This window comes from Amblyomma maculatum, chromosome 7, assembly GCF_055883805.1.
Source record: "Amblyomma maculatum isolate TAMU_Amacu chromosome 7, ASM5588380v1, whole genome shotgun sequence".
Taxonomy (NCBI): Eukaryota; Metazoa; Arthropoda; class Arachnida; order Ixodida; family Ixodidae; genus Amblyomma; species Amblyomma maculatum.
Window position 1 is genome coordinate 85,488,068 of NC_139350.1, and position 22,952 is coordinate 85,511,019.

At 47.3% G+C, this 22,952-nt stretch overlaps 1 protein-coding gene, 10 non-coding genes and 1 pseudogene across 11 annotated transcripts; 11 read left to right on the forward strand and 1 right to left on the reverse strand.

The window, feature by feature from the left end:
• Positions 1 to 806: 806 nt before the first annotated feature.
• On the reverse strand, positions 807 to 1,265 carry LOC146183837 (uncharacterized). The gene is made up of 2 exons (XM_084608431.1): positions 1,073 to 1,265; positions 807 to 960 (listed from the first exon to the last, which is right to left on the reverse strand). Exons 1-2 carry the CDS (start codon positions 1,246 to 1,248, stop codon positions 807 to 809), a joined length of 330 nt encoding a protein of 109 aa, XP_084464557.1. The 5' UTR covers positions 1,249 to 1,265.
• A 9,135-nt stretch (positions 1,266 to 10,400) lies between these two features.
• On the forward strand, positions 10,401 to 10,473 carry TRNAK-UUU (transfer RNA lysine (anticodon UUU)). The gene has a single exon. It is a non-coding gene; the product is annotated as a tRNA-Lys (tRNA).
• Positions 10,474 to 10,540: 67 nt separating this feature from the next.
• TRNAK-UUU (transfer RNA lysine (anticodon UUU)) lies at positions 10,541 to 10,613 on the forward strand. The gene has a single exon. It is a non-coding gene; the product is annotated as a tRNA-Lys (tRNA).
• Positions 10,614 to 15,683: 5,070 nt separating this feature from the next.
• Positions 15,684 to 15,756, forward strand: TRNAK-UUU (transfer RNA lysine (anticodon UUU)). The gene has a single exon. It is a non-coding gene; the product is annotated as a tRNA-Lys (tRNA).
• Positions 15,757 to 15,823: 67 nt separating this feature from the next.
• Positions 15,824 to 15,896, forward strand: TRNAK-UUU (transfer RNA lysine (anticodon UUU)). Its single transcript has one exon. It is a non-coding gene; the product is annotated as a tRNA-Lys (tRNA).
• A 122-nt stretch (positions 15,897 to 16,018) lies between these two features.
• On the forward strand, positions 16,019 to 17,001 carry LOC146183842 (uncharacterized; annotated as a pseudogene).
• A 3,945-nt stretch (positions 17,002 to 20,946) lies between these two features.
• On the forward strand, positions 20,947 to 21,019 carry TRNAK-UUU (transfer RNA lysine (anticodon UUU)). The gene has a single exon. It is a non-coding gene; the product is annotated as a tRNA-Lys (tRNA).
• A 71-nt stretch (positions 21,020 to 21,090) lies between these two features.
• Positions 21,091 to 21,163, forward strand: TRNAK-UUU (transfer RNA lysine (anticodon UUU)). The gene has a single exon. It is a non-coding gene; the product is annotated as a tRNA-Lys (tRNA).
• A 68-nt stretch (positions 21,164 to 21,231) lies between these two features.
• Positions 21,232 to 21,304, forward strand: TRNAK-UUU (transfer RNA lysine (anticodon UUU)). Its single transcript has one exon. It is a non-coding gene; the product is annotated as a tRNA-Lys (tRNA).
• Positions 21,305 to 21,374: 70 nt separating this feature from the next.
• Positions 21,375 to 21,447, forward strand: TRNAK-UUU (transfer RNA lysine (anticodon UUU)). The gene has a single exon. It is a non-coding gene; the product is annotated as a tRNA-Lys (tRNA).
• Positions 21,448 to 21,517: 70 nt separating this feature from the next.
• TRNAK-UUU (transfer RNA lysine (anticodon UUU)) lies at positions 21,518 to 21,590 on the forward strand. The gene has a single exon. It is a non-coding gene; the product is annotated as a tRNA-Lys (tRNA).
• Positions 21,591 to 21,658: 68 nt separating this feature from the next.
• TRNAK-UUU (transfer RNA lysine (anticodon UUU)) lies at positions 21,659 to 21,731 on the forward strand. Its single transcript has one exon. It is a non-coding gene; the product is annotated as a tRNA-Lys (tRNA).
• The last annotated feature ends 1,221 nt before the right edge of the window (positions 21,732 to 22,952 follow it).

Genomic DNA, 22,952 nt, shown 5'->3' on the forward strand with positions numbered 1-22,952 from the left:
GCTTGTGCTGCCTCGGCACAAGCATTCTGTGTTTCGATTTTAATTTTTTTTTTCTATAAAATTCCATTCCAAATAAATGAATGTTTATGGTAGATGCTTGGAAGCATGTGCTCAAGCAGACTTGGCGATGCTCAGCATTGTCCTCCATTCTGGATTGTTTTTGGATGTGTATCTTTTTTTTTACTAGGATTTGAATTTTCTTCCCAGGCTTTATTTTTCACTAACTAACAGTTCTACACCTTTCTTGCTTAGATATCTACAAGTTCTGGCACTTTAGAGGAATGAGATGTCTGTTCTTAAACAGTGCCACAAAACAGACACTTGACGCAGTGCATAACTTGGCGTTCATAAAATAGCGTTCTCTATTTTTCCACCTTAAAAATAAACGCACTTCCATGCACCACTCGATGCAGTGCGCCTGGCACACGTGATAAAGTTTAGAATACAGCATGCAGTGAAGCGACAATCACCTGAGATTAAAGGGGAGGGTGCCTGAATCCCACGTAGCTCGCCGACGGAAATTCACGCCAAACCCGGCAAACGACGCAGACTGGCAGGACCACCCTGTTGCCTTCGCCCATCCTGCCCCAAATCCACATGGTAAACAAGCGGTAGGCTATGAAGCGGTGCTGCCTGAAAATACCACGCTTTACAGTAAACGGATCATACACACACAAAAAAAATAATAATGCGAATCTGTCACCTGACGCTTCCGCACTACCTACTTGTTTACATCTCCGTCTCCATCGATGTTCGCTCCCTCCTCCTCTAGTGAAATGTGCACAGCCCGAAGGCCTATAAATAAATCAGACTTCGGGCGTTATGCACACGCTTTGGAACACTGGGTGGATCGTAATGCAGCCGCCGTCCTGCCGGCACACCACCAGCACCTCCGGCATGCTGCGGCAGCACAAATCTTCTTCAGGTGTGGGCATGCTTTCGCAGCGGCCGCAGCGGCACCTGCGCATGAGTAAAATGTGAAAAGGCCGCGAAGCAAACACGAAACGGCATTTCGTGAAATAAGAAAGTTGTAATAACTTATGTGCAGTGGCGCGTGCGCCACGGAACGCACCATGGTAGGCCGTCGTCTCCGTTGCCAGCGGGTGGTTCAGAAGGGCCAGTCGATGGCGTGCTGCTGTCGTCGCTGTCTAGCGGATCACGAAACGGAGTATAATCATATGGATCAAAGTCCAGCTCGGCAGCGGCTTCACGCAGCCTCGCTTCGAGCTCGGGATCCATGCGATCCATGGCGACCGACACGCGAACCGCCGTAAACACGAAGGGGAAGAAATCGGAGCACTACCGGAAGTAAACAAACCGAGAGTCGGTGGCGTCACTTCGTGACGCATTATGGGCGGGGCGTCGGGCCGGACATTTTCTTTTTTTTTGGCCGGCGCATCGGCGTGTGTGAGTTGAGGGCTACAGTGACGGGAGAGGAGGAGCGTCATTTTTAATATGGAATATCTGCGCTATTAAAGATGTTAGCCTAGAATTTTTTTGCGCTTTGCTGACTAGTGAAGGCATGCCGACCGCTCGTGCGCCTTTCTTAAGCACGGCTTCAAGCTTTTCATGGGCCCTTTAAGGACAGTTGCATGGCTCGATGATCGCTCCATGTATTAGTGCATACGCCGGAAGGTAATTGCTCCCCCTCCGTCGTCGGCGAAAGGAGAGTACAGCATTGAGAAGCACAGAAAAGCACAGAAATGGACGTTTGCTCGCTCACTCACTCACTCACTCACTCACTCACTCACTCACTCACTCACTCACTCACTCACTCAAGCACACGCTCACTCATTGAAACGAGCACCAAACGATCCTCGGCGCACTAGTTGTCTGGTTAGGTTGCGGCATGGTCTAAATTAAACCAGTTATTCCCGTCACGGTAGTAGGAATGTGAGAGGGTCGCTGTTCAGTCGAGAGAGAGCGGATAGCGTGCGCTGTCCAACTGTTTGTAAGCAGTTTTTTGAGGGAACCTGCTCACAAACGCTGCCACCGGTCCAGACCTTGTTTGAGGCGCAAGGCTGTGGCTACCACCTCACTGTAGGAACGCACAGTACCGAAAAGTTTTGACGGCCATATAAAATCAACACGGCGTTTGAAATATTTATAACTCAGGTCGTTATTTGCACTGGTAAGTAAAAACTGCCAAAATATTCGCAAATCAACAATTTACAACTGCATTAGAAAAGCCTTCAGAGCAAGCGTCGCACTACCACTGCGTGAACTATAGTTTTATTTCATGTCATTTGACCTGCGCTCGCTACCACATTTTGAAACACTAGGAGCATGCTGCTTATCACGCATCGTACTAATAAGGGCTCCCAGATGAAGTAAGAGTCATTGACCTATTCTTGCTGCAACCAGAAGTTGCCACAAAAACAAAATCCAGCAGCAACGCAGTTAATAGCCTCAAAATTATATGATCGCGCGAAAGCGGATTTTGTGCAGGCTTTTGCTTTCGCGACGTTCAGCTTTGTGCAGTTGGCAGAAATGAGACTAACCTTTGTGTGCAATAAAATCTCATCTAAGTGTTGGCTGCATCTCACGCTCCGCAGGAGGGATCGACCGGCTCACATCTACTCACTCTTGTTCCTTGCTGCGCTGCGGCGATGTATACTGTTAGAGGTGGTACTCGGGCGCTGCTGGACGGGTCCTTGGCCGCAACGACGCCCGCTCCACCTATGAAGAAGTGCCACTGAGCGAAGGAGTTAGGAGTTGACTGACAAAGACTTCGTTTATTTACATTTTTGAAGAAGTAGAGAAGACAACGATGCCCGAACACACACACAGTTTTATAGGGTTCGTGTTTCCCAGGCTCCCTAGGTGAAGGGCAGGCTCGTCGTGGAGGGATTGTCCTTACCACTTAATTGTCTGTCACATTATTACACTGTCACTCTTGCAGACACGCCAACTCCAAAGAGTTTAGAGTTCGTGGTGTGGAGGAAGCCATTGTTACGGTGTAGATGATGGCACAAGAGGAGCTCGGTGTGTGCCTGCGGCTCATGATCTGGGACACCCCTGCGTCGAAAGGGCTTTTTGATCCCGATGGTCCGTCGTTGTCCGCTGTCGCCTACCGGCCGAACTACCCTGTGTTCTTTTCCGTGTTGCTTTTGTGATGGCCATTATAAGTCGCTTCACGCTGTCGTCGTTCTTCACCGCTCCCCCTATTTCGGTCGGGGTATATATCGAAACACTAGGAGCATGCTGCTTATCACGCATAGTACTAATAAGGGCTCCCAGAGGGCAGCGGTGGCGTAGCGGTAGAACATCCGCCTCGCATGCAAGAGGACCGGGGCTCAAATCCCGGTGCAGCGCAATTCTCTACCGGATTAAAAAGAAAAAAATCGGCGTGTCGATGGAATTGCATAAACAGGTTTGGGGTGCGACCTGATGCCGGTGAACACCTCCGCAACGCACTCCCTCACCAGAACAGGAGTTGGCCACCCTGGTGAAGTAATTGGCTGCCACCTCCTACGATAAGCTCCATAAAACCCCTGCCCTCAGTCACCAGCGGCTGCGGAACAACTTACCACGGAGGCGGTCAGACCTGTGACGCAGCAGGGGGTGCTAAGAATTCCTGGCTCCGCTGGACAGGCCACCATTGGAAACAGACCCTGGCAACGTTTAACACTAGAACCCTAGATAGTGAAGCTAGTTTAGCAGTTGTGTTAGAGAAACTAGAGGGTATGAAATGGGGTGTCATAGGGCTTAGTGAGGCTAGGAGGCCGAATGAGGCATATACTGTACTGAAGGATGGGCATGCACTGTGTTATCGAGGTTTACCGGAGAGGCGACATCTGGGAGTAGGTCTCCTTGTCAACAAGAATATAGAAATATAAATGAATTCTATAGATTAATGAGAATGTGGCAGGCATCGCAATTAGGCTTGATAAGCGGTATAAACTGAAGGTCGTAAAAGCCTATGCACCTACATCTAGTTATGATGACCAGGCAGTTGAAAGCTTCTACGAAGATGTAGAATTGGCAGTGCGAAACGTAAAGACGCAGTATACTCTACCAATGGGCTACTTCGATGCCAAGGTAGGGAAAAAGCAGGCAGGAGACCAGGCAGTAGGTGACTATGGCACTGGTTCCAGGAACAGCAGGGGGGAGTTACTAGTTGAGTTTGCAGAGCGCAATAACCTAAGAATCATCAATACCTTCTTCAGCAAACGGAAGAATCGGAAATAGACATGGAAAAGTCCTAACGGGGAGACTAAAAATTAAATTGACTTCATACTTTGTTCAACCCCCGCCTATATGCAAGATGTAGAGGTAATCGGGAAAGTACGAGGTAGTGACCACAGGATGGTGAGGTCCCGAATTAGCCTAAATCTGAAGAAGGAACGCAACAGATTAGTAAGAAAGAAACCCATCAACGAATTAGCGGTGAGGGGGGGGGGGGGGCAGAGGAGTTCAGGATCTCACTACAGAATAGATATTCAGCACTAACCGAGGATGGCGACATTACCCTAGAAGCAATGAACAATAATTTCAGAGATATTACTGAGTGCGCTGTAGAAGTAGCCGGTAGGATAGTTAGAGAGGATACCGGTAAGCTGTCTAAGGAGACGAAATATTTGATTAAGAAACGCCAGAGTATAAAAGCTTCCAATCCAAAAGACCAGGTAGAACTGGCCGAGATATCAAAGCTAATCAATAAGCGCAAGGTGGCCGATATGAGGAAGTATAACATGGAGAAAATTGAGCATGTTGTAAAGAACGGGGGAAGCCTTAAAGCGATAAAGAAGAAATTGGGCATAGGCAAAAACCAGATGTATGCGATAAGGGTCAAGGCGGGCAACGTCATCACGAATATGGACACGACAGTCAAAGTAGCCGAGGAGTTCTATACAGATCTCTACAGTAGCCAAAGTAGTCAGGACCGTAAGGAGATTGTCGGTAGGGAGAAACAGTCAGACGTTCCACTAGTGACGGGGGACGAGGTCAAGAAAGCTTTAGAAACGATGAAGAGGGGGAAATAAGCTGGATAAGATCAGATAACTACAGATTTGTTGAAGGACGGGGGGGATATCGTGCTAGAAAAACTGGCCACCCTGTATAAGCAGTGCCTGGTGTCAGCGGCAGTACCGGAACCATGGAAGACTGCAAACGTTACCTCATTCATAAGAAAGGGGACTCTAAGGACCTTAAAAATTACAGACCAATCAGCTTACTGTCTGTTACGTATTAAGCATTTACTAAGGTAATCACTAATAGAATCAGGACAACATTAGCCTGCAATCAAGCAAAGGATCAAGCAGGTTTGCGGAAACGGTACTCTACTATCGATCATATCCATACCATCAACCAGGTCATAAAAAAATACTCGGAATATAACCAGCCCTTATACATAGCATTCATTGATTAAAAAAAAAGCATTTGACTCAGCTGAAACCTCGGCGGTGATGCAGGCATTGCGAAATCAGAGGGTAGATGAGCCGTACGTGAAAGTTCTGGAAGATATATATAGTGGCTGCACAGCAACCATAATTCTCCATAAAGAAAGTAACAAAATTCAAATCAAAAAGGATTTAGGCAAGGAGACACAGTCTCCCCAGTACTGTTCACAGCTTGCTTAGAGGAAGTATTCAGAGACTTGGAATGGGAGCAGTTAGGGATAAGGGTAGATGGAGAATACCTCAGTAATCTGCGATTTGCTAATGACATTGCCTTGCTAAGCAACTCGCGGGATGAACTGCAAACAATCATTGATGACCTAGACAGGAAAAGTAGAAAAGTAGGCTTAAAAATCAATATACAGAAGACTAAGGTAAGGTTCAACAGGGTCGGGAAGGAACAGGAGTTTACATTAGGTAGCGAAGTACTGGAAGTAGTCGGTGAATATGTCTACTTAGCATAGGTAGTAACCGCAGATCCCGATCATGAAAAGGAAATAACAAGAAGAACGAGATTGGGATGGAGCGCATTTGGCAAGTACTCGCAGATTATGACTAGCAGCTTACCGGTATCGCTCAAGAGGAAAGTATACAACCGTTGCATCTTACCTGTACTCACCTATATGGCTGAAACGTGGAGGCTAACCGAGAGGGTTCTACATAAGTTGAGGACAACCCAGAGGGCTATGGAACGAAAAATGGTAGGGGTAACATTAAGAGATAGGAAGCGTGCCGAGTGGGTCAGAGAAATAACTCGTTACCGACATTCTAGCGGAAATTAAGAAGAAATGGACATGGACAGGACATGGAGTGCGAAGAAAGCATAACCGATGGTCGCTTAGGGTAACAAACTGGATTCCAAGGGAAGGAAAACGTAGCAGGGGGCGGCAGAAAATTAGGTGGGCGGATGAGGTTAAGAAGTTCGCAGGGGTCAAGTGGATGCAGCTAGCACAGAAACGGGTTAAGTGGAGAAATGGGAGAGGCCTTCACCCTGCAGTGGGTATAGTCAGGCTGATGATGATGATGATCATATAGGAGTGATAGACACTACATCATCCTTGTGTCATGTGATCATGTGCCCATTACCTGAAGAACAAAAAACATTCTCCCGTTTATAACGCAACCGGTACTGAAACAGCGGAATCTTTCGACGGAATGACCTTTCTGCAGTATAGTGCTGCCTTCTGGCGCCCCAGATGCTAAGTAGGTTTCATGAATCGGATTGTCGAGGCTTCCTCGCTTATTAGAGAAGAAGGCTGCGGAGTTTCCAGAGTTATAGCCACTTCAGTTAACTTTATGCTGCCTCGATGCCTACGAGGAACCCTTGTTATCTTCGATGATTATCTCCAGGCAGCAAGCGGTGTCCGCTGCAGGAATTGGAAGCACGTGTGCATATTTCCTGAGTTCGCAAGAATCCACGAGATAATGCCGTTTACTGCGCGTATGGGATGGCTATAGCTCTTTTGAGCGAGGTATGAGAAAAATGAGGGGGGCTCTTATGCGTCGCCTCGAGTGTAGACGCGATAGCGTCATTAACACCGGCTTTTCAATAGTCGAATATTTCAGTTTTTTATTCTATACCTTTGCGTCGCCTCGAGTGTAGACGCGATAGCGTCATTAACACCGGCTTTTCAATAGTCGAATATTTCAGTTTTTTATTCTATACCTTGGTATGAGGGATGTCAGGTAAAGTATCTGGCGGTCTACGGCTTCACTTACAATTAACGGGACACAATGGGAAGTTACTGTCCTTGGTTCGAATCCCTGTCGCCAACTATACCTCCAGCTTGACTATGCCGGATTCATGCTAAATGGGAAGGGAACTGGTATGACAACAGCCTAAACCCTACACAAAGAGTGGCTGTGCGATAATTTTGATACGAAATCACGTGCATTGGTTTGCGGACACGTTTTTCCACTTGCTGTTGGTGCAGCATCTCAATTCACGGGGTGCAGCGACGGGTTTTCGGCCGAATTAGCTCAATACATAACTGCGTAAATATTGTTTCCCCGTTTTTATGAACGCTCACAGCTAAGTCATTTTCCAGATCCGAGCAGTTCTCCAACGTGATGCCTCGATCAGGTTCAGCCGCCGCAGCAACCACGCATGCGCAGTACAAGCTGGAGCTTCGTTTTCAAGCAATGAAGTTCGGGGCGAAGCAACGGAAGGAGTATCACCACACGCCGAGAGCAGCTGTGTGGAAGAACACACACACACACACACTCACACACACGCACACACACGCACACACACACACGCGCACACACGCACACACACACACACACACACACACACACACACACACACACACACACACACACACACACACACACACACACACACACACACACACACACACACACACACACACACACACACACACACACACACACACACACACACACACACACACACACACACACACACACACACACACACACACACACACACACACACACACACACACACACACACACACACACACACACACACACACACACACACACACACACACACACACACACACACACACACACACACACACACACACACACACACACACACACACACACACACACACACACACACACACACACACACACACACACACACACACACACACACACACACACACACACACACACACACACACACACACACACACACACACACACACACACACACACACACACACACACACACACACACACACACACACACACACACACACACACACACACACACACACACACACACACACACACACACACACACACACACACACACACACACACACACACACACACACACACACACACACACACACACACACACACACACACACACACACACACACACACACACACACACACACACACACACACACACACACACACACACACACACACACACACACACACACACACACACACACACACACACACACACACACACACACACACACACACACACACACACACACACACACACACACACACACACACACACACACACACACACACACACACACACACACACACACACACACACACACACACACACACACACACACACACACACACACACACACACACACACACACACACACACACACACACACACACACACACACACACACACACACACACACACACACACACACACACACACACACACACACACACACACACACACACACACACACACACACACACACACACACACACACACACACACACACACACACACACACACACACACACACACACACACACACACACACACACACACACACACACACACACACACACACACACACACACACACACACACACACACACACACACACACACACACACACACACACACACACACACACACACACACACACACACACACACACACACACACACACACACACTGAAACTAGCTCTAAACGAGCCTCGGCACACTAGATGGGGAGGTTGTGGAATTGCGGCATGGTCTAAACTAACACAGTTATTCCTGTCCCGTTGGGAGGAATGTTAGAGAGTAACTCTCTTCGACCGGAAGAGAGTAGATGGCCTGCACTGTGCAATTATTATTATCAGCTTTTTTTACAGCACCTGCTGGTAAACGCTGCCAACGATCGAGATGCATAGAGAAGCGCCGTAGCTATGCTATGCAGCTGGAAACAAGACAATATTTTGCTCGTGGTAGTAGCCTTTGGCTTAATCCTTTCACAATTAAAAATGCTGATTAGAACGTGAACTTATGTCCAGTATTCTGGAAGACCTTTTAATTGCGAAGCACATCTCAAGATACTGCTACGCACAAGTTGATACGAATTATCCGTGCTTCCGATATATGAAGAAAAAAATTCTTTTTAGTTTTTTTTTTCAGGCACTCACAGCTTGCACTTGAAATCGGCACAGGAAAAATAGGCTGTCTTTTCGAATATATTTTTAAGTCAGCAGTGTAATCAGTGTCATATTCTGAAACTTTTTGTGATCAAATTGATATTAAAGGTTTAGGCGTCGCAACGAAATGTTGCTTCTCAAGTTTCTCCCATGATTAAAGAATTAGTTAAGACTCTCCCTAGAAAACCAATGCGATATGATTTCAAGCATGGTTAAAAATCGTATTGCACTCACAAAAAAAAGTGATATTACCTTTGAAAAGGAACAGGGCGTGTTCTTGAAAATGAATAATAAAGAACTAAACGCCTGCTGACGGAATATCTGTGGAAATATTTGCGAGCTTTAGAACAGGGGGACCCAGCCGGTCAGGGGAATACGGTGACTGCGAGACGACAATGCGCACTCCGAGCATGTGCACTCGCACCACAATATTACCCTATAGCCTCTCAACCTAGCGGGTGTCCCTATTCCAAAACTTGCTGTTGGTTGTTACGTGATGCTATACAATGTGTAAAAAAATTAGGTTCATTACTTTATTCAACATAATGATCAAAATTTCGGTCAGTCCCATAAAAAATGTCCTATGGTCAGCTATAGAAAATCCTTTGTGCGGTCGGCTATAGAAATTTGGCCCAAATATCAATAGCCGCTTCTATGTCGGTCTTTAGGTTTTTCTATAGTTAGACAAGCTCATAAGCGGGGACGTATGTGGAAATACCTGCCTTTTTAATCAGGAATGTTCTCAATGATTGAAAGTGGCCCGGATAGCTCAGAAAGAGCTATGTACGAAGACTATCTCCTAAGCGCTCAGCCGTTGCTGGGCTGCACAACAGAAAACACGATTAAAAGTCAGGCAAAGATAAACACCGTGTCACCAGCGGAAACCAGACAGGTTGAAAGTCAGTTTCTTCATAAATGTTCTTCAGTTGCAGCATGATTCTGATAAAATGGAGTCTAGGTAGAACAAAAGGTGCAGTGTTGCGACCACGTGTAATAAATACCATGTCAGATGGGTTCGAGCCCCTCTGCGGGCGTAGTCTGCTTTTTTCTGTTTTAAGAATTTGTTCCGTCAACAATTCCTGTTGATGATTCGCGAGGGCAGCCCGGATAGCTCAGTCGGTAGAGCGTTAGGCTTTTAACCTAACGGTCGAGGGTTCGAGCCCCTCTTCGGGCGTAGTCTGCTTTTTTCTGTTTTAAGAATTTGTTCCGTCAACAATTCCTGTTGATGATTCGCGAGGGCAGCCCGGATAGCTCAGTCGGTAGAGCGTTAGGCTTTTAACCTAACGGTCGAGGGTTCGAGCCCCTCTTCGGGCGTAGTCTGCTTTTTTTCTGTTTTAAGAATTTGTTCCGTCAACAATTCCTGTTGATGATTCGCGAGGGCAGCCCGGATAGCTCAGGATTCTGCTTCCGGCCACGCCAGTGAACGGACGCAGGATGCAGGGCTCCTCAGGAGCGGCTTCAGCGGCCATGTCAGGCCGCGGTAACAGGACTGCTGATCAGGATAGTACTTATCAAGTTGTTTTGCCTGCACTGCCAACAGGTCGGTTTGTTTTGAATACGGTTTTCTTGCATGCCGATATCAGGGCCCGCCCGTACCGGGTGGAGGATTTCCGCGACGCTTTGGCACAGCATTCGCTGATCCCCGATGTTGTTGCGATGGGGGCGTATCGGATGAGCCATGTCTGGGCTGTCACTCTCAAGGATTCTGAAGCGGTGACCAAGCTTGTTAGTGTAGGCGAGTTGTGTGTGAAAAACGGTCGCTGCTTGGTAATTGACCCGGCGAACCAGGATGTGCGGCTGAAACTTCACTGGCTGCTACACAACGTGCCAGACGAGGATGTCCGTGTTGCCTTTGCGCCGTACGGAAAGGTATCCGAAGTTACACGGGAGCGCTGGCGAGTTAAAGGTATGTTAGAAAAGGGCTCAACTACTAGACACGTCACGCTGAAGCTGAAAGCTGGCATGAAGCTCGACGACCTGCCGCATCAGCTGAATGTTAGCGGTGAGCTGGCGCTCGTTATTGTGCCAGGCAGACCGCCGCTGTGCCTACGCTGCCGGAGTACGGGTTACATCCGCAAAGAGTGCCGGGTTCCTCGCTGCGGAACCTGTCGACGGTTCGGGCATGAAGAGAGCCAGTGTGCTCGTACCTACGCTAGCATTGCCGGACCTGGGACCAGCGAAGACTCGTCGGAGTTAATAATGGACGAGGTGGATGCGGAGGAGGCTGCTGACATTAGAGGTCAGTCAACAAAACAGGACGCGCCTTCCATGACTGTTTTAACAAAGCATAAGGTGACGGTGCCCAGTCAAGAGAGTGAAACTCGGCAAGCCTTGCAAGATCCGTCACAGGACCATGAAGGCGAGTCAAAGGAAGCATCAGAAGATGTAATCAATTTTTCTGACGCTGAGGAGCATCTCAGCACTGAGCCTTCCTTTACTGATGCCATGGAGGTTGTGGAGGTTGGGCCGGAGACAGCAGCCTTTATTGCCGCGAAACGTCCACACGAGGAAAGCGTCGAGGGGACTCAGCTGCCAGGTGGCGTTTGTGGTGAGCCGCCGCCGAAAACTTCGGGCATCCGAAGAGCAACGTTAAGACCGAAGCCGAACTTCTCGGCCGACACGCGGCAGGCGGGGAAACCGCCTCCGTAGGTTTTGTGGTGTCCTGAACGATTTGTGGGTCGGCTGCCTACCGACCAGCGTCAGGAACATTCTGCAACCAAGCGGGGCGTGTGTGAGAAAAAATGACAGACGGTGCTTGGACTTCGTTTGTATGCAGCCCGACGTTCCGCTGGGAGGACAATACATGCACACATATGCCACTGTTCTTCAGAAGCGGAGGCCACGCAATCATGAAGGTAGGCACCATGCGGGTACGGGCGTCTCTCGCTAATACATGACTCTCAAGCTTAATTCGCCGTTACACGTAGCTACTTTGAATGTCAGAGGGCTGGGAGCGAGAAGGCGACAATGCCAGCTCAATCGCCTCCTTTTAGATAATGATATAGATGTAGCAGCTGTGCAAGAGTCAAAGATTGAGAGCCAAGAAAGCACTGACCGTATGGTGGCTTCTTTTCAAACAAACTTTTATGTGTGTGTATGCCATTTTGTTGGTGTATCGGGTGGATGCCTTTTATTTATACGTAACACGCTGGGAATAAGCGTAGAGTCCGTTTTTGCCTGTCCAAGTGGTCGGCTTTTGGTTACTGATTTTACCTACTGTAATTTATGCTGGCGTGTGTTGTGTTTGTATGCTCCCAATTAAGAACGCGAACGTGAAGTGTTTTTTGAGTCTATTGAATCGTGGTTGAAGGTCGACAAAATCTTGCTTGTACTTGGTGACTACAACTGTGTGTGCTCAGCTGTGGACCGAGCGGCGAAGTGTAAACCTCGAAGAGACAGAAGTTCCGAGCAGTTGAATGCACTTGTGCATGAATACGGCCTTGAGGATGTTGGTAGTGTGTTCTCCACTGGAAACCAACCAGAGTTCACGCACTTCCAGCGAGATAGCCATGCTCGATTGGACAGGGTGTATGCCTCGGTTGATCTTGTTTCTCTATGTACTGCATATGAGGTCAAACCTGTGTCTTTCAGCGATCATTGTCTCGTGAGTGCAGTGTTCGGTAGGGCAGGAAAGAAATCGCGCTTTAACTGGCACCTATGGAAACTGAATGCCAAACTTCTCGCCGATGAAGAGTTCCTTACGGAAGTTAAGACCGAGTTTGAAAGTCGTCTGACTATGCGACCAGTAAGTTTTGCTGCGGAATGGGACAGCTTCAAAGAGTGGGTCAAATTGAAATCCATAGAAAAGAGCAGTAAGGTGCGGCATAAAGAGAAAGAAAAAGAAAAAGAACTGAATGAACAACTCCAGTTTCTTTTGAGCATGGAAAGTTCAGTGCCAGGGCATTTCGCCAGTAAAATACGAAAGATAAAAAGTGAGATGGAAACAATCGACAGTGAAAGATACACAGCGGCTGTTATACGTGCAAGGGCTGAAAAACTTTGGGCTGGAGAAGTACCGACAAAACGAGCGCTAGCAGACGAGAAAAGATACGCCTGCCAGAAAGAAATAAGGAGTATAAGATATGCCGGCCATATCACTGAAGATGCTAAAGATATTCAGCGTGCGGTAACAGAGCACTTCGAAGAACTGCTTAGCGCTAAGCTTGAGACTGTAGGCGGCTTTCGAACAGATTTTCTAAGACTGATGCCTGCGCTGGATGACGAAAGTAAAGCGCGCCTAGAAACACCGGTAACGTTGCAGGAGATACTATCTGCAATAGATGACCTGACACCTGGGAAGGCCCCTGGGCCGGATGGTCTAAGCGCTGCCTTCTTTAAAACTTTTCAGCAGTATGCGGCTCAGTTTATGCTCGATGTAATCACTGAAGCTTATGAACGTAATACTGTTCCATTGTCTTTCGCTACATCGCACATTGTGCTAATACCCAAGACAGATGATCCGGAGAAACGACTGTTGGTGGGGTCATATCGACCGATTAGCCTCACCAATGTTGACTACAAGGTGTATATGGAGGTTTTAGCAAAAAGACTGCAAAGCGTAATAAAAAAACTGGTTGGGTCTCATCAAACGTGCCGCATCAAGGGTCGATCCATTGCCACGAATATACATGTCGCAAGAACCGTACTAGAATGTGTTGATGCACTCGGTGGTCAGATAGTCATGATGCAGTTAGATTTGGCGAAAGCCTTTGACCGTGTTTCTCACGAAATTCTTTTTTCCATTTTGGAGCATTCTAACCTTGGAAAAGTCATAGTGGAGGGTGTTAAAATGGCTTACGCGAACTGCACGACCCGTGTTATAGTGAATGGTGAACTGACTGAGAGCATCGCAGTACGTTCATCGGTAAGGCAGGGCTGCCCGCTCTCACCCCTGCTTTTTGCACTGTAGTTAGAGCCACTTTGCTTGGCTATCATTGATAGCGATCGCATTTTAGGGTTCAAGCTGCAATCAGCACACGTGAAAATGCTGGCATATGCTGATGACATAGCAGTGTTTTGTGCAACTAGAAAGAGCATCTGTGAAGTTACGGGTGTCGTCCAAACATTTTGTGATCAAACCGGATGTAAGATCAATTGGGAGAAAAGCTCTGGGTTTTGGCACGGTGATTGGGACGTGACACCTGATTTCTTCTGTAAGCTGCGATGGTCTGCTCTCCCAACGCGATATCTAGGCGTGCCTTTAGATTGTTATCGAGATGCCAACATGCACTGGATGGAAGAAACATCCAGAGCGAAAGAAAAAGCGGATGCGTGGCAAGGAAGGCAACTCTCAATGTTTTCGCGCGCTTCCATTTGCAATGTTTTTCTTATTTCAAGGCTGTGGTACCTCATGAATGTGTTGTGTGTCTCACGAACCTCAATTCAGAAAATGCACCGCGTTTTTGCTGTTTTTATTTGGGCATCCACATGGGAAAAAACCGTCCGGACGAATTTGTTTATTTCTGTTAAAAGGGGCGGGCTTGGCCTTGCCCATTTGTTCTTGCGACAAGTGGTTTCGCGATTTATATTCCTGCGTGATCAAAAAGATACCTTTCTAAAAACTGTGATGCAAGTGCGATTGCAGAGGCTGCTCCCTGAATGGATTATGTCATGTGAAAGCATGCCTGGTACTGTGACTGGCTACCTGCGCGAAGTTGTTTTTTCGTGCAAGTTGCTGGAAGTGCGGTTTTCTTTTGATTACCTTTTCAATGTTCCCAGGAAAAAACTGTATAAAGATCTCATTGACGTGATGCTGCCGGTGCCTTTTTACAGGGCATTACACTGTGGAGGCCCAGGGCAGGATGTTTTGAAAAGAGTCAAGAAGATGCCCGTGAGGCCATCTGCTAAAACGTTCCTTTTCAAACTTCACTCTAATACGCTCCCTGTTAAAACCTGGCTGAATGAAAAAGGTATCTTCGTCCCATGGACAACAAATTGCCTGTTGTGCAAAAATCCGGAGACAATTGAACATGTCTTCTTACAGTGTTGGGATGCTGTTTTTCTGTGGGACGTCCTCAAAAGGACAATTAAAAAGGAACTTCCCCTAACTCCGTACGGAATCAGATTCCTACCAGTGCAGAACGATGATGCACCTTATGATTTAATTATGCTTCTTGGTCTCCATAGTTTGTGGAAAACACGAATTCAGGTGCGTCACGCAGATATAAATACACGATCTGCGCGTGAAAACTTCATTGAAAGTGCGGTGTATATGCGCGAAACTTTCAGGATGCAGCAGGATCCGCCACAATGGCATTCTCTGTTAATGAGTTGGTGAACATGAAAAGATTTTAGCCGCGTACGCGTTAGCTCAAGTGTAGTTGACGTGTTTTATCATGTGTATTTTTGTTTTCTGTTTCACGGCAATAAAGAAAAAAAAAAAAAGCCCGGATAGCTCAGTCGGTAGAGCGTTAGGCTTTTAACCTAACGGTCGAGGGTTCGAGCCCCTCTTCGGGCGTAGTCTGCTTTTTTCTGTTTTAAGAATTTGTTCCGTCAACAATTCCTGTTGATGATTCGCGAGGGCAGCCCGGATAGCTCAGTCGGTAGAGCGTTAGGCTTTTAACCTAACGGTCGAGGGTTCGAGCCCCTCTTCGGGCGTAGTCTGTTTTTTTTCTGTTTTAAGAATTTGTTCCGTCAACAATTCCTGTTGATAATTCGCGAGGGCAGCCCGGATAGCTCAGTCGATTCTACTTCCGGGCGCCGAAGCAAACGGACGTTTAATCATGTGCTCCGTCGGAGCGGTATCAGCGGCCCAGTCTGGCCGCGGAAACAGGTTTTTGTCTGCCGTCGATGAAGATTACCAGGTCGTACTGCCAACTTTGCCGATAGGAAGAATTGTGATGAACACAATTTTTATGCACGCAGACCCAGCGGTTAAACCGTATCGCGTCGAGGACTTCAGAGATACTTTGGTTCATCTTGGTGCGCTCCCTTAAGTGCTTGCTTTGGGGGCGTATCAGATGAACCATGTCTGGGCCGTTACGCTCAAGAGTGCCGAGGCAACGAGGAAACTACTGGCGGCTAATGATGTCAAGGTGAAGAACCGGCCGTGTCTACTGATTGACCCGAATAACCAGGATGTGCGCCTGAAAATCCACTGGGTTTTGCATGGCGTTAGTGACGACGATGTCCGTGCTGCCTTGCTGCCGTACGGAACAGTGACTGACGTGTCCAAAGAGCGTTGGAGAGCCTTTGGTGTCGCAGACAAAGGGTCCACTACGAGAACAGTGGCCCTCAAGTTGAAAAATGGAATTTCAAGAGAGGACATTCCGCACCAGCTCAAGATAGCAGGTGAGCCCGCACTTCTTGTTGTTCCGGGAAGGGCGCCGCTCTGTTTGAGGTGCAAGGCCACAGATCATATTAGGCGGGATTGTAAAGTGCCGAAATGCAGCCTTTGTCGTCGCTTCGGCCACACGGATGAGCAGTGTGTCAAAACATACGCCAGTGCAACAGGGCCTGCAAGAACCAACGACTTCTCAGAACACCTCATGGACGAGGTGGACGTCGCGGAAGTCACCTGTGCGGAAGATAGTGCGAGGGCAAAGGTCTCAAAGGAGGGAACAAACCAGCCCCCTCAACTCGAGGGAAATTCTGAGCGACAAGAAGCCCTGCAACATGAAAAGAGCGCTGCGGGCGAGGCCACCGAAGCAAGTGTTGCTGCTATCGGTGCCAGTGGTAAGTCGACGCCAACGTCTTGAAAGGAACAGGCACCGATGGACACGCGCGAAAGTACAAGTAATAGTGCGACCACGAAACGCACGCGCGACGTAACCGACGCAGCGGGCGCCCCGACAAGACCGATCAAGAGGAACCGCCCCACAAAGCGGCCTCTCTACGTCGGCCATCTTTCAAGCCAAAGCCCACTATTCCGCCTGACCGGAACCCACCAGGGTTGCAGCCTTCGCCATGAAGGAGCCCCGAGTTAGTGGCTGCTCGGGCCGCTTCTGGGGCTCAAGGATTCCTGATGCGGCCTGGAGCGGCGACAAATGCAGTGTCGCTCTGTTTCAACGCCACCAGCATGAACTAGTGATGCCACCTTGGAGCATTGTTTTTCGGTCATGCCAGCCTGTACTGCACAGTTTGTCCGCTCCTGACCCCAATGTACCAGGTAAGATCGTGCGGCTCGTTTGATTCATTTTCAGCATGGCGGTTGAACCAGAAGTAGCTCTACGTGTAGCCTCGCTTAATGTGCGAGGGTTGTCAGCCAGGCGAAAACAGTACCAAGTCAGCCGTCTGTTGTTAGATAACGATATAGACGTAATGGCGGTACAAGAAACGAAAGTGGAGAGTGATGAGCAAACGAGCCGCATGGTCGAGCCCTTCTCTGCTCGCTATAATATTTGCGTGTGCCATGCGGTTGGTACCTCGGGTGGCTGTGCGCTGTTCTTGCGGAATTCTTTGGGCATTTTAGTAGAAGCAGTGACTGTGAGTGATAATGGCCGTTTCGTTGCCTGCGATTTCTCTTTGACGGGTGTACAGTGGCGTGTCATGTGCGTGTATGCTCCTAACAGAGAGGATGATCGGCGTAGTTTCTTTGAGCGAATCGGTGTCTACTTGAAATGTTCAAAGAGCATCATTCTACTCGGCGATTTCAACTGTGTCTGCTATGCCGAGGACAGGTCAGACAAGAGGTCGGTGCGAGACAGAAGTGCTCTCCTACTAAGCACGTTAATGCAAGAATGCGAAATGGAAGATGTCGGTCATGTTTTGGCTTGCAGCTCTTCACACTTTACGCACTACCAGCGTGCAAGTCACGCCAGGCTGGATCGTGCCTATGTCTCTTTGGCTCTGCTACCAAGGTGTTCGGATTATAAAGTTAAACATGTTTCTTTCAGCGACCATAGCTTAGTGGCTTTTACTATAGGCACAAAGAAAAAAAACTCGAAATTTTGCTGGGACCTATGGAAGTTTAACGTTAAGCTCCTTGATGATGTTTTTGTAAATGAGGTTAAAATGAAGATACAGCGATTGCTTGAAAGTGAGCCTTCGAAATCTATCGCGGCGTGGGAAATATTCAAGCAAGAAATTAAAATAGGCGCTATAGAAAGGAGCACCGTCCTGAGACAAGAAGAAAGGAAGAAAGAAAAAGAACTGCAGTGCGAGTTAAGTTTCGTTTTAAGCTTGGAAAATCTGCAGCCCGGAAAATATACCGCACAGATCAGAAAACTGAAAGCGCAGTTAGAATGTGCAGATAAAGAAAAATACATGGGAGCAATAATACGAGCCCGGGCGGAAAGGTTGTTCATGGGTGAAGCGCCGACGAAACGCTCGATAAATGATGAAAGGCGATACGCGAAACGAAACGAAATAAGACAGATAAGATACGGAGATACGGTTACTAGTGACGGCGAGGAAATAAAAATGGCCTTTTTTGAGCACTATCGCAACCTGATAGGGCGCCAACGGCCAGTGGAAGAAGGTTTCGAACAAGAATTTCGTGCATTAATTCCAGCATTGGACGCAATTGTTACAGCAGGTCTGGAAGCGCCAATAACTGTAAATGAGATTGAAAAAGCTATTGAGGAACTAAGCCATGGGAAAACACCTGGTCCAGACGGTGTTGGTGCAGCATTGTACAAGTTGTTTAAGAGCGAAATCGCAACCGCCTTGCACCGAGTGATTTTCCAGGCGTATGAAGAAAACTGCATCCCTCCGTCCTTTCGTGAAACACACGTTGTACTGGTTCCAAAAAGTGACGATCCTTTAAAGCTCTTATCTGTAACATCATATCGTCCAATCAGTCTGACTAACGTTGACTATAAAATTTTTATGAAGGTTCTTGCGAGTAGGTTACAGAAGGTCATTAAGGAAATAGTAGGGCATCATCAGACTTGTGGTATTAAAGGCCGAACAATAAGTGTAAACATTCATGTAGCTAGAAGAATTCTAGAGTGTTGTGACGCTTGGGGTGACCACGTTGCAATGCTCCAGATAGACCTTGAGAAAGCCTTCGACCTTGTTGATCATGGCATACTTTTTCAAATACTAGAACATATTAAAGTTGGATCTATTTTATTAGATGGAATAAAAATGGCTTACAACGAATGTTATACTAAGGTTGTTGTAAACAAGCAACTAACGAAAAATATTCCTGTGATGTCATCAGTTAGACAAGGCTGCCCACTATCGCCCTTGCTATTTGCGATTTACCTCGAACCCTTTTGCCAAAAGATCATTCACTGTGAACGTATACACGGATTCAGACTGATGGCTAGCGAAGTTAAAATTTTGGCGTACGCCGATGACATTGCTGTCTTTTGTCAAGACAAGGAAAGTATTAGTCAAACAGTGCACTTAGCAAAGAAGTTTTGTCAGATGTCGGGTAGTTCAATAAACTGGGACAAATGTATGAGCTTTTGGCATGGAAGTTGGGATTCCACTCCTGAATCCCTCGAAAACATAAAATTCTCGACACTACCAGTGAAATATCTAGGGGTCCCACTTGAACATTGCAAAGACGCAAATGATTATTGGGTGCAAGAGACTGAACATTATCGGGAGAAAACACTAGGGTGGGGCGGAAGGGAGCTCTCCATGTTCGCCCGTTCAACTGTGTGAAATTTGTTTATTGTTGCTAAAGTTTGGTATGTTCTTCAAGTGTTGTGCATGTCGCGAGTCAGTATTCAAAAGCTACACAGAGTTTTTGCTGTTTTTTTGTGGGGTTCAGTGTGGGAAAGAACAAGTCGTACCAATCTCTTCCGCCCGGTTAGAGAAGGGGGACTCGGTCTTACTCACTTGTTTCTGAAACAGATTGTGTCTCGCTTTATGTTTCTGCGTACACAGAGCCATCCATTATTGCGCACTGTGATACAGGTGCGTCTATGGCACGAGTTACCAGGATTTGTTGTGTCTTGTTCTGAATTAAGGCGAACAAGTATTCGTGGTTTTTTGCGTGAAGTCGTACTGAGTTTCCGAATGTTAAATGTTAGATTTTCCAAAGAATACCTGTCTTCAATAACAAAGAAACAATTGTACAAAGATTTACTAGATGTAATGCTCCCGGTCCCAATGTATCGCACCATATACGGTGCAGGGCCAGAAATGAACGTCCTGAAAAGGGTAAAGAAAATGCCCGTGCGCTCGTCAACAAAGACATTTTTTTTTTCTACTACACAGCGGAACACTGCCGGTTAAACCGTGGCTGGAGGATAAGGGAATATTTGTCCCTTGGTCAGTGAACTGTATAATCTGTCGAAAGCCCGAAACCGTTGAGCATATTTTTCTTGAATGTTGGGACGCGATATTCCTTTGGGATATTCTGCAGCGCACGCTCAAAAAGCAGCTTCCAATTTCCCCTCGGGGTATCCGCTTCCTCCCGGCAGCTGATGAAGGGGGATTACCCCTCGATATGATTATTCTACTGGACCTGCACAGTCTATGGAAGACCCGTATGGCTGTGAGAAATGCTGATGAACATGTCCGTCCTGCGCGAGAGTACTTTATGGAAAATGTGGTCTACATCAAACAAGTGTTGAAAAGCCGAGGTGATCCACCTGAATGGCTACCGGAAATGGACAAGCTAGTCAACTTGAAGCCCTTTTAAGCGACGTACTGTCCAAGAAGGCTGGACGTCTTTTATTAACCATTGTACTGCGGTAGTGTTAAATATGTATTTATGTTGTCCAGGCAATAAATAAAAAAAAAAGCAGCCCGGATAGCTCAGTCGGTAGAGCGTTAAGCTTTTAACCTAACGGTCCAGGGTTCGAGCCCCTCTTCGGGCGTAGTCTGCTTTTTTTTTTCTGTTTTAAGAATTTGTTCCGTCAACAATTCCTGTTGATGATTCGCGAGGGCAGCCCGGATAGCTCAGTCGGTAGAGCGTTCGGCTTTTAACCTAACGGTCGAGGGCTCGAGCCCCTCTTCGGGCGTAGTCTGCTTTTTGTCTGTTTTAAGAATTTGTTCCGTCAACAACTCCTGTTGATTATTCGCGAGGGCAGCCCGGATAGCTCAGTCGGTAGAGCGTTAGGCTTTTAACGTAACGGTCCAGGGTTCGAGCCCCTCTTCGGGCGTAGTCTGCTTTTTTTTTATGTTTTAAGAATTTGTTTCGTCAACAATTCCTGTTGATTATTCGCGAGGGCAGCCCGGATAGCTCAGTCGGTAGAGCGTTAGGCCTTTAACCTAACGGTCCAGGGTTCGAGCCCCTCTTTGGGCGTAGTCTGCTTTTTTTTTCTGTTTTAAGAATTTGTTCCGTCAACAATTCCTGTTGATGATTCGCGAGGGCAGCCCGGATAGCTCAGTCGGTAGAGCGTTCGGCTTTTAACCTAACGGTCGAGGGTTCGAGCCCCTCTTCGGGCGTAGTCTGCTTTTTTTCTGTTTTAAGAATTTGTTCCGTCAACAATTCCTGTTGATTATTCGCGAGGGCAGCCCGGATAGCTCAGTCGGTAGAGCGTTCGGCTTTTAACCTAACGGTTCAGGGTTCGAGCCCCTGTTCGGGCAGGTGACATTTTTGTTTCTCGCTAGCTCGCTTTTCATGGCGGCTTGTGTCGCGTGGTTGTTAAGCATAACAATAAACGAGTTTCCGTCCCCATACTCGAAGAAGGGTGAAATGCCAGGGGTGAAAATGCGTGCGCAATTGTTCGTAAAAAGTATCAGCGAAACCATGACTCGCAGTGCTTTCGTAAATGAAAGGGTGCAGACTACACAGGCCGCTCGTTATCCCACGCCACATGCAAGGACCGGCTCATCCAGAAGGAAAGGCCCGGGGCGTGGTATGGAAAATCCTCTGCTTCGAGTGCATGACTTCGTAGGTTGCGGAAACGAAGAATTTCACAGAAAGGGTGAAGCAGGAGAAATCTTTTCACAGACAAATAAACAGAGAGCGACGTGCAGGGGCCGGGCGCATTGGGACAAAAGGGTTGAATTAGACACAAAAATTGTGACGGAGACTGAACCACACATGCGCAGGTAGACAGAAGGCTCCTGTCTGACTGTTGAGACGTTTTGCAGACGCGGGAGAATGTTAATTGTTTCCTGGGAACTGTTCTCTCTTCTTACACCCGGTGGCTTAAAATTTTAGTAGCCCGGCGTTCAACCAAAGGGCAGCGCCCCTTGCCTGCACTCACACCTTAAAATGGAAGTATAAATTGATGTTTACTTTCTCTATTTTTTTATTCGTCTTTTTTTAATCAACATCACCACCATGTAAAAAATTAGAACGACGCTTAATTTCGCCTTGATAATAAGAATATACGTCCCCGGAATATACGTCTCCGGTATATATCGCTTCGGCAAGAATGTACCAGGACAAAAATTAAAGAGCACTGCAGAATCTGCACTGAAGTAATGCGAAAGTACGGATGCTACTGTTGGCTGCTTCTTGTTGCTTCATGTTTCTTATATCACTTCTTGTTTACCCATTTTAGCCTTTGGTACTTTCAGACCACCACCAGTGACGAAGGACGAGGTCAAGAAAGCATTAGAAACTATGAAAAGGGGGAAATCAGCTGGAGAGGATCAGATAACTACGGATTTGCTGAAGGACGGGGGGGATATCGTGTTAGAAAAACTGGCCACCTTGTATACGCAGTGCCTGGTGTCATCGACGGTACCGGAACCATGGAAGAATGCAAACATTATCCTCATTCATAAGAAAGGGGACTCTAAGGACCTTAAAAATTACAGACCAATCAGCTTACTGTCTGTTACGTATAAGGTATT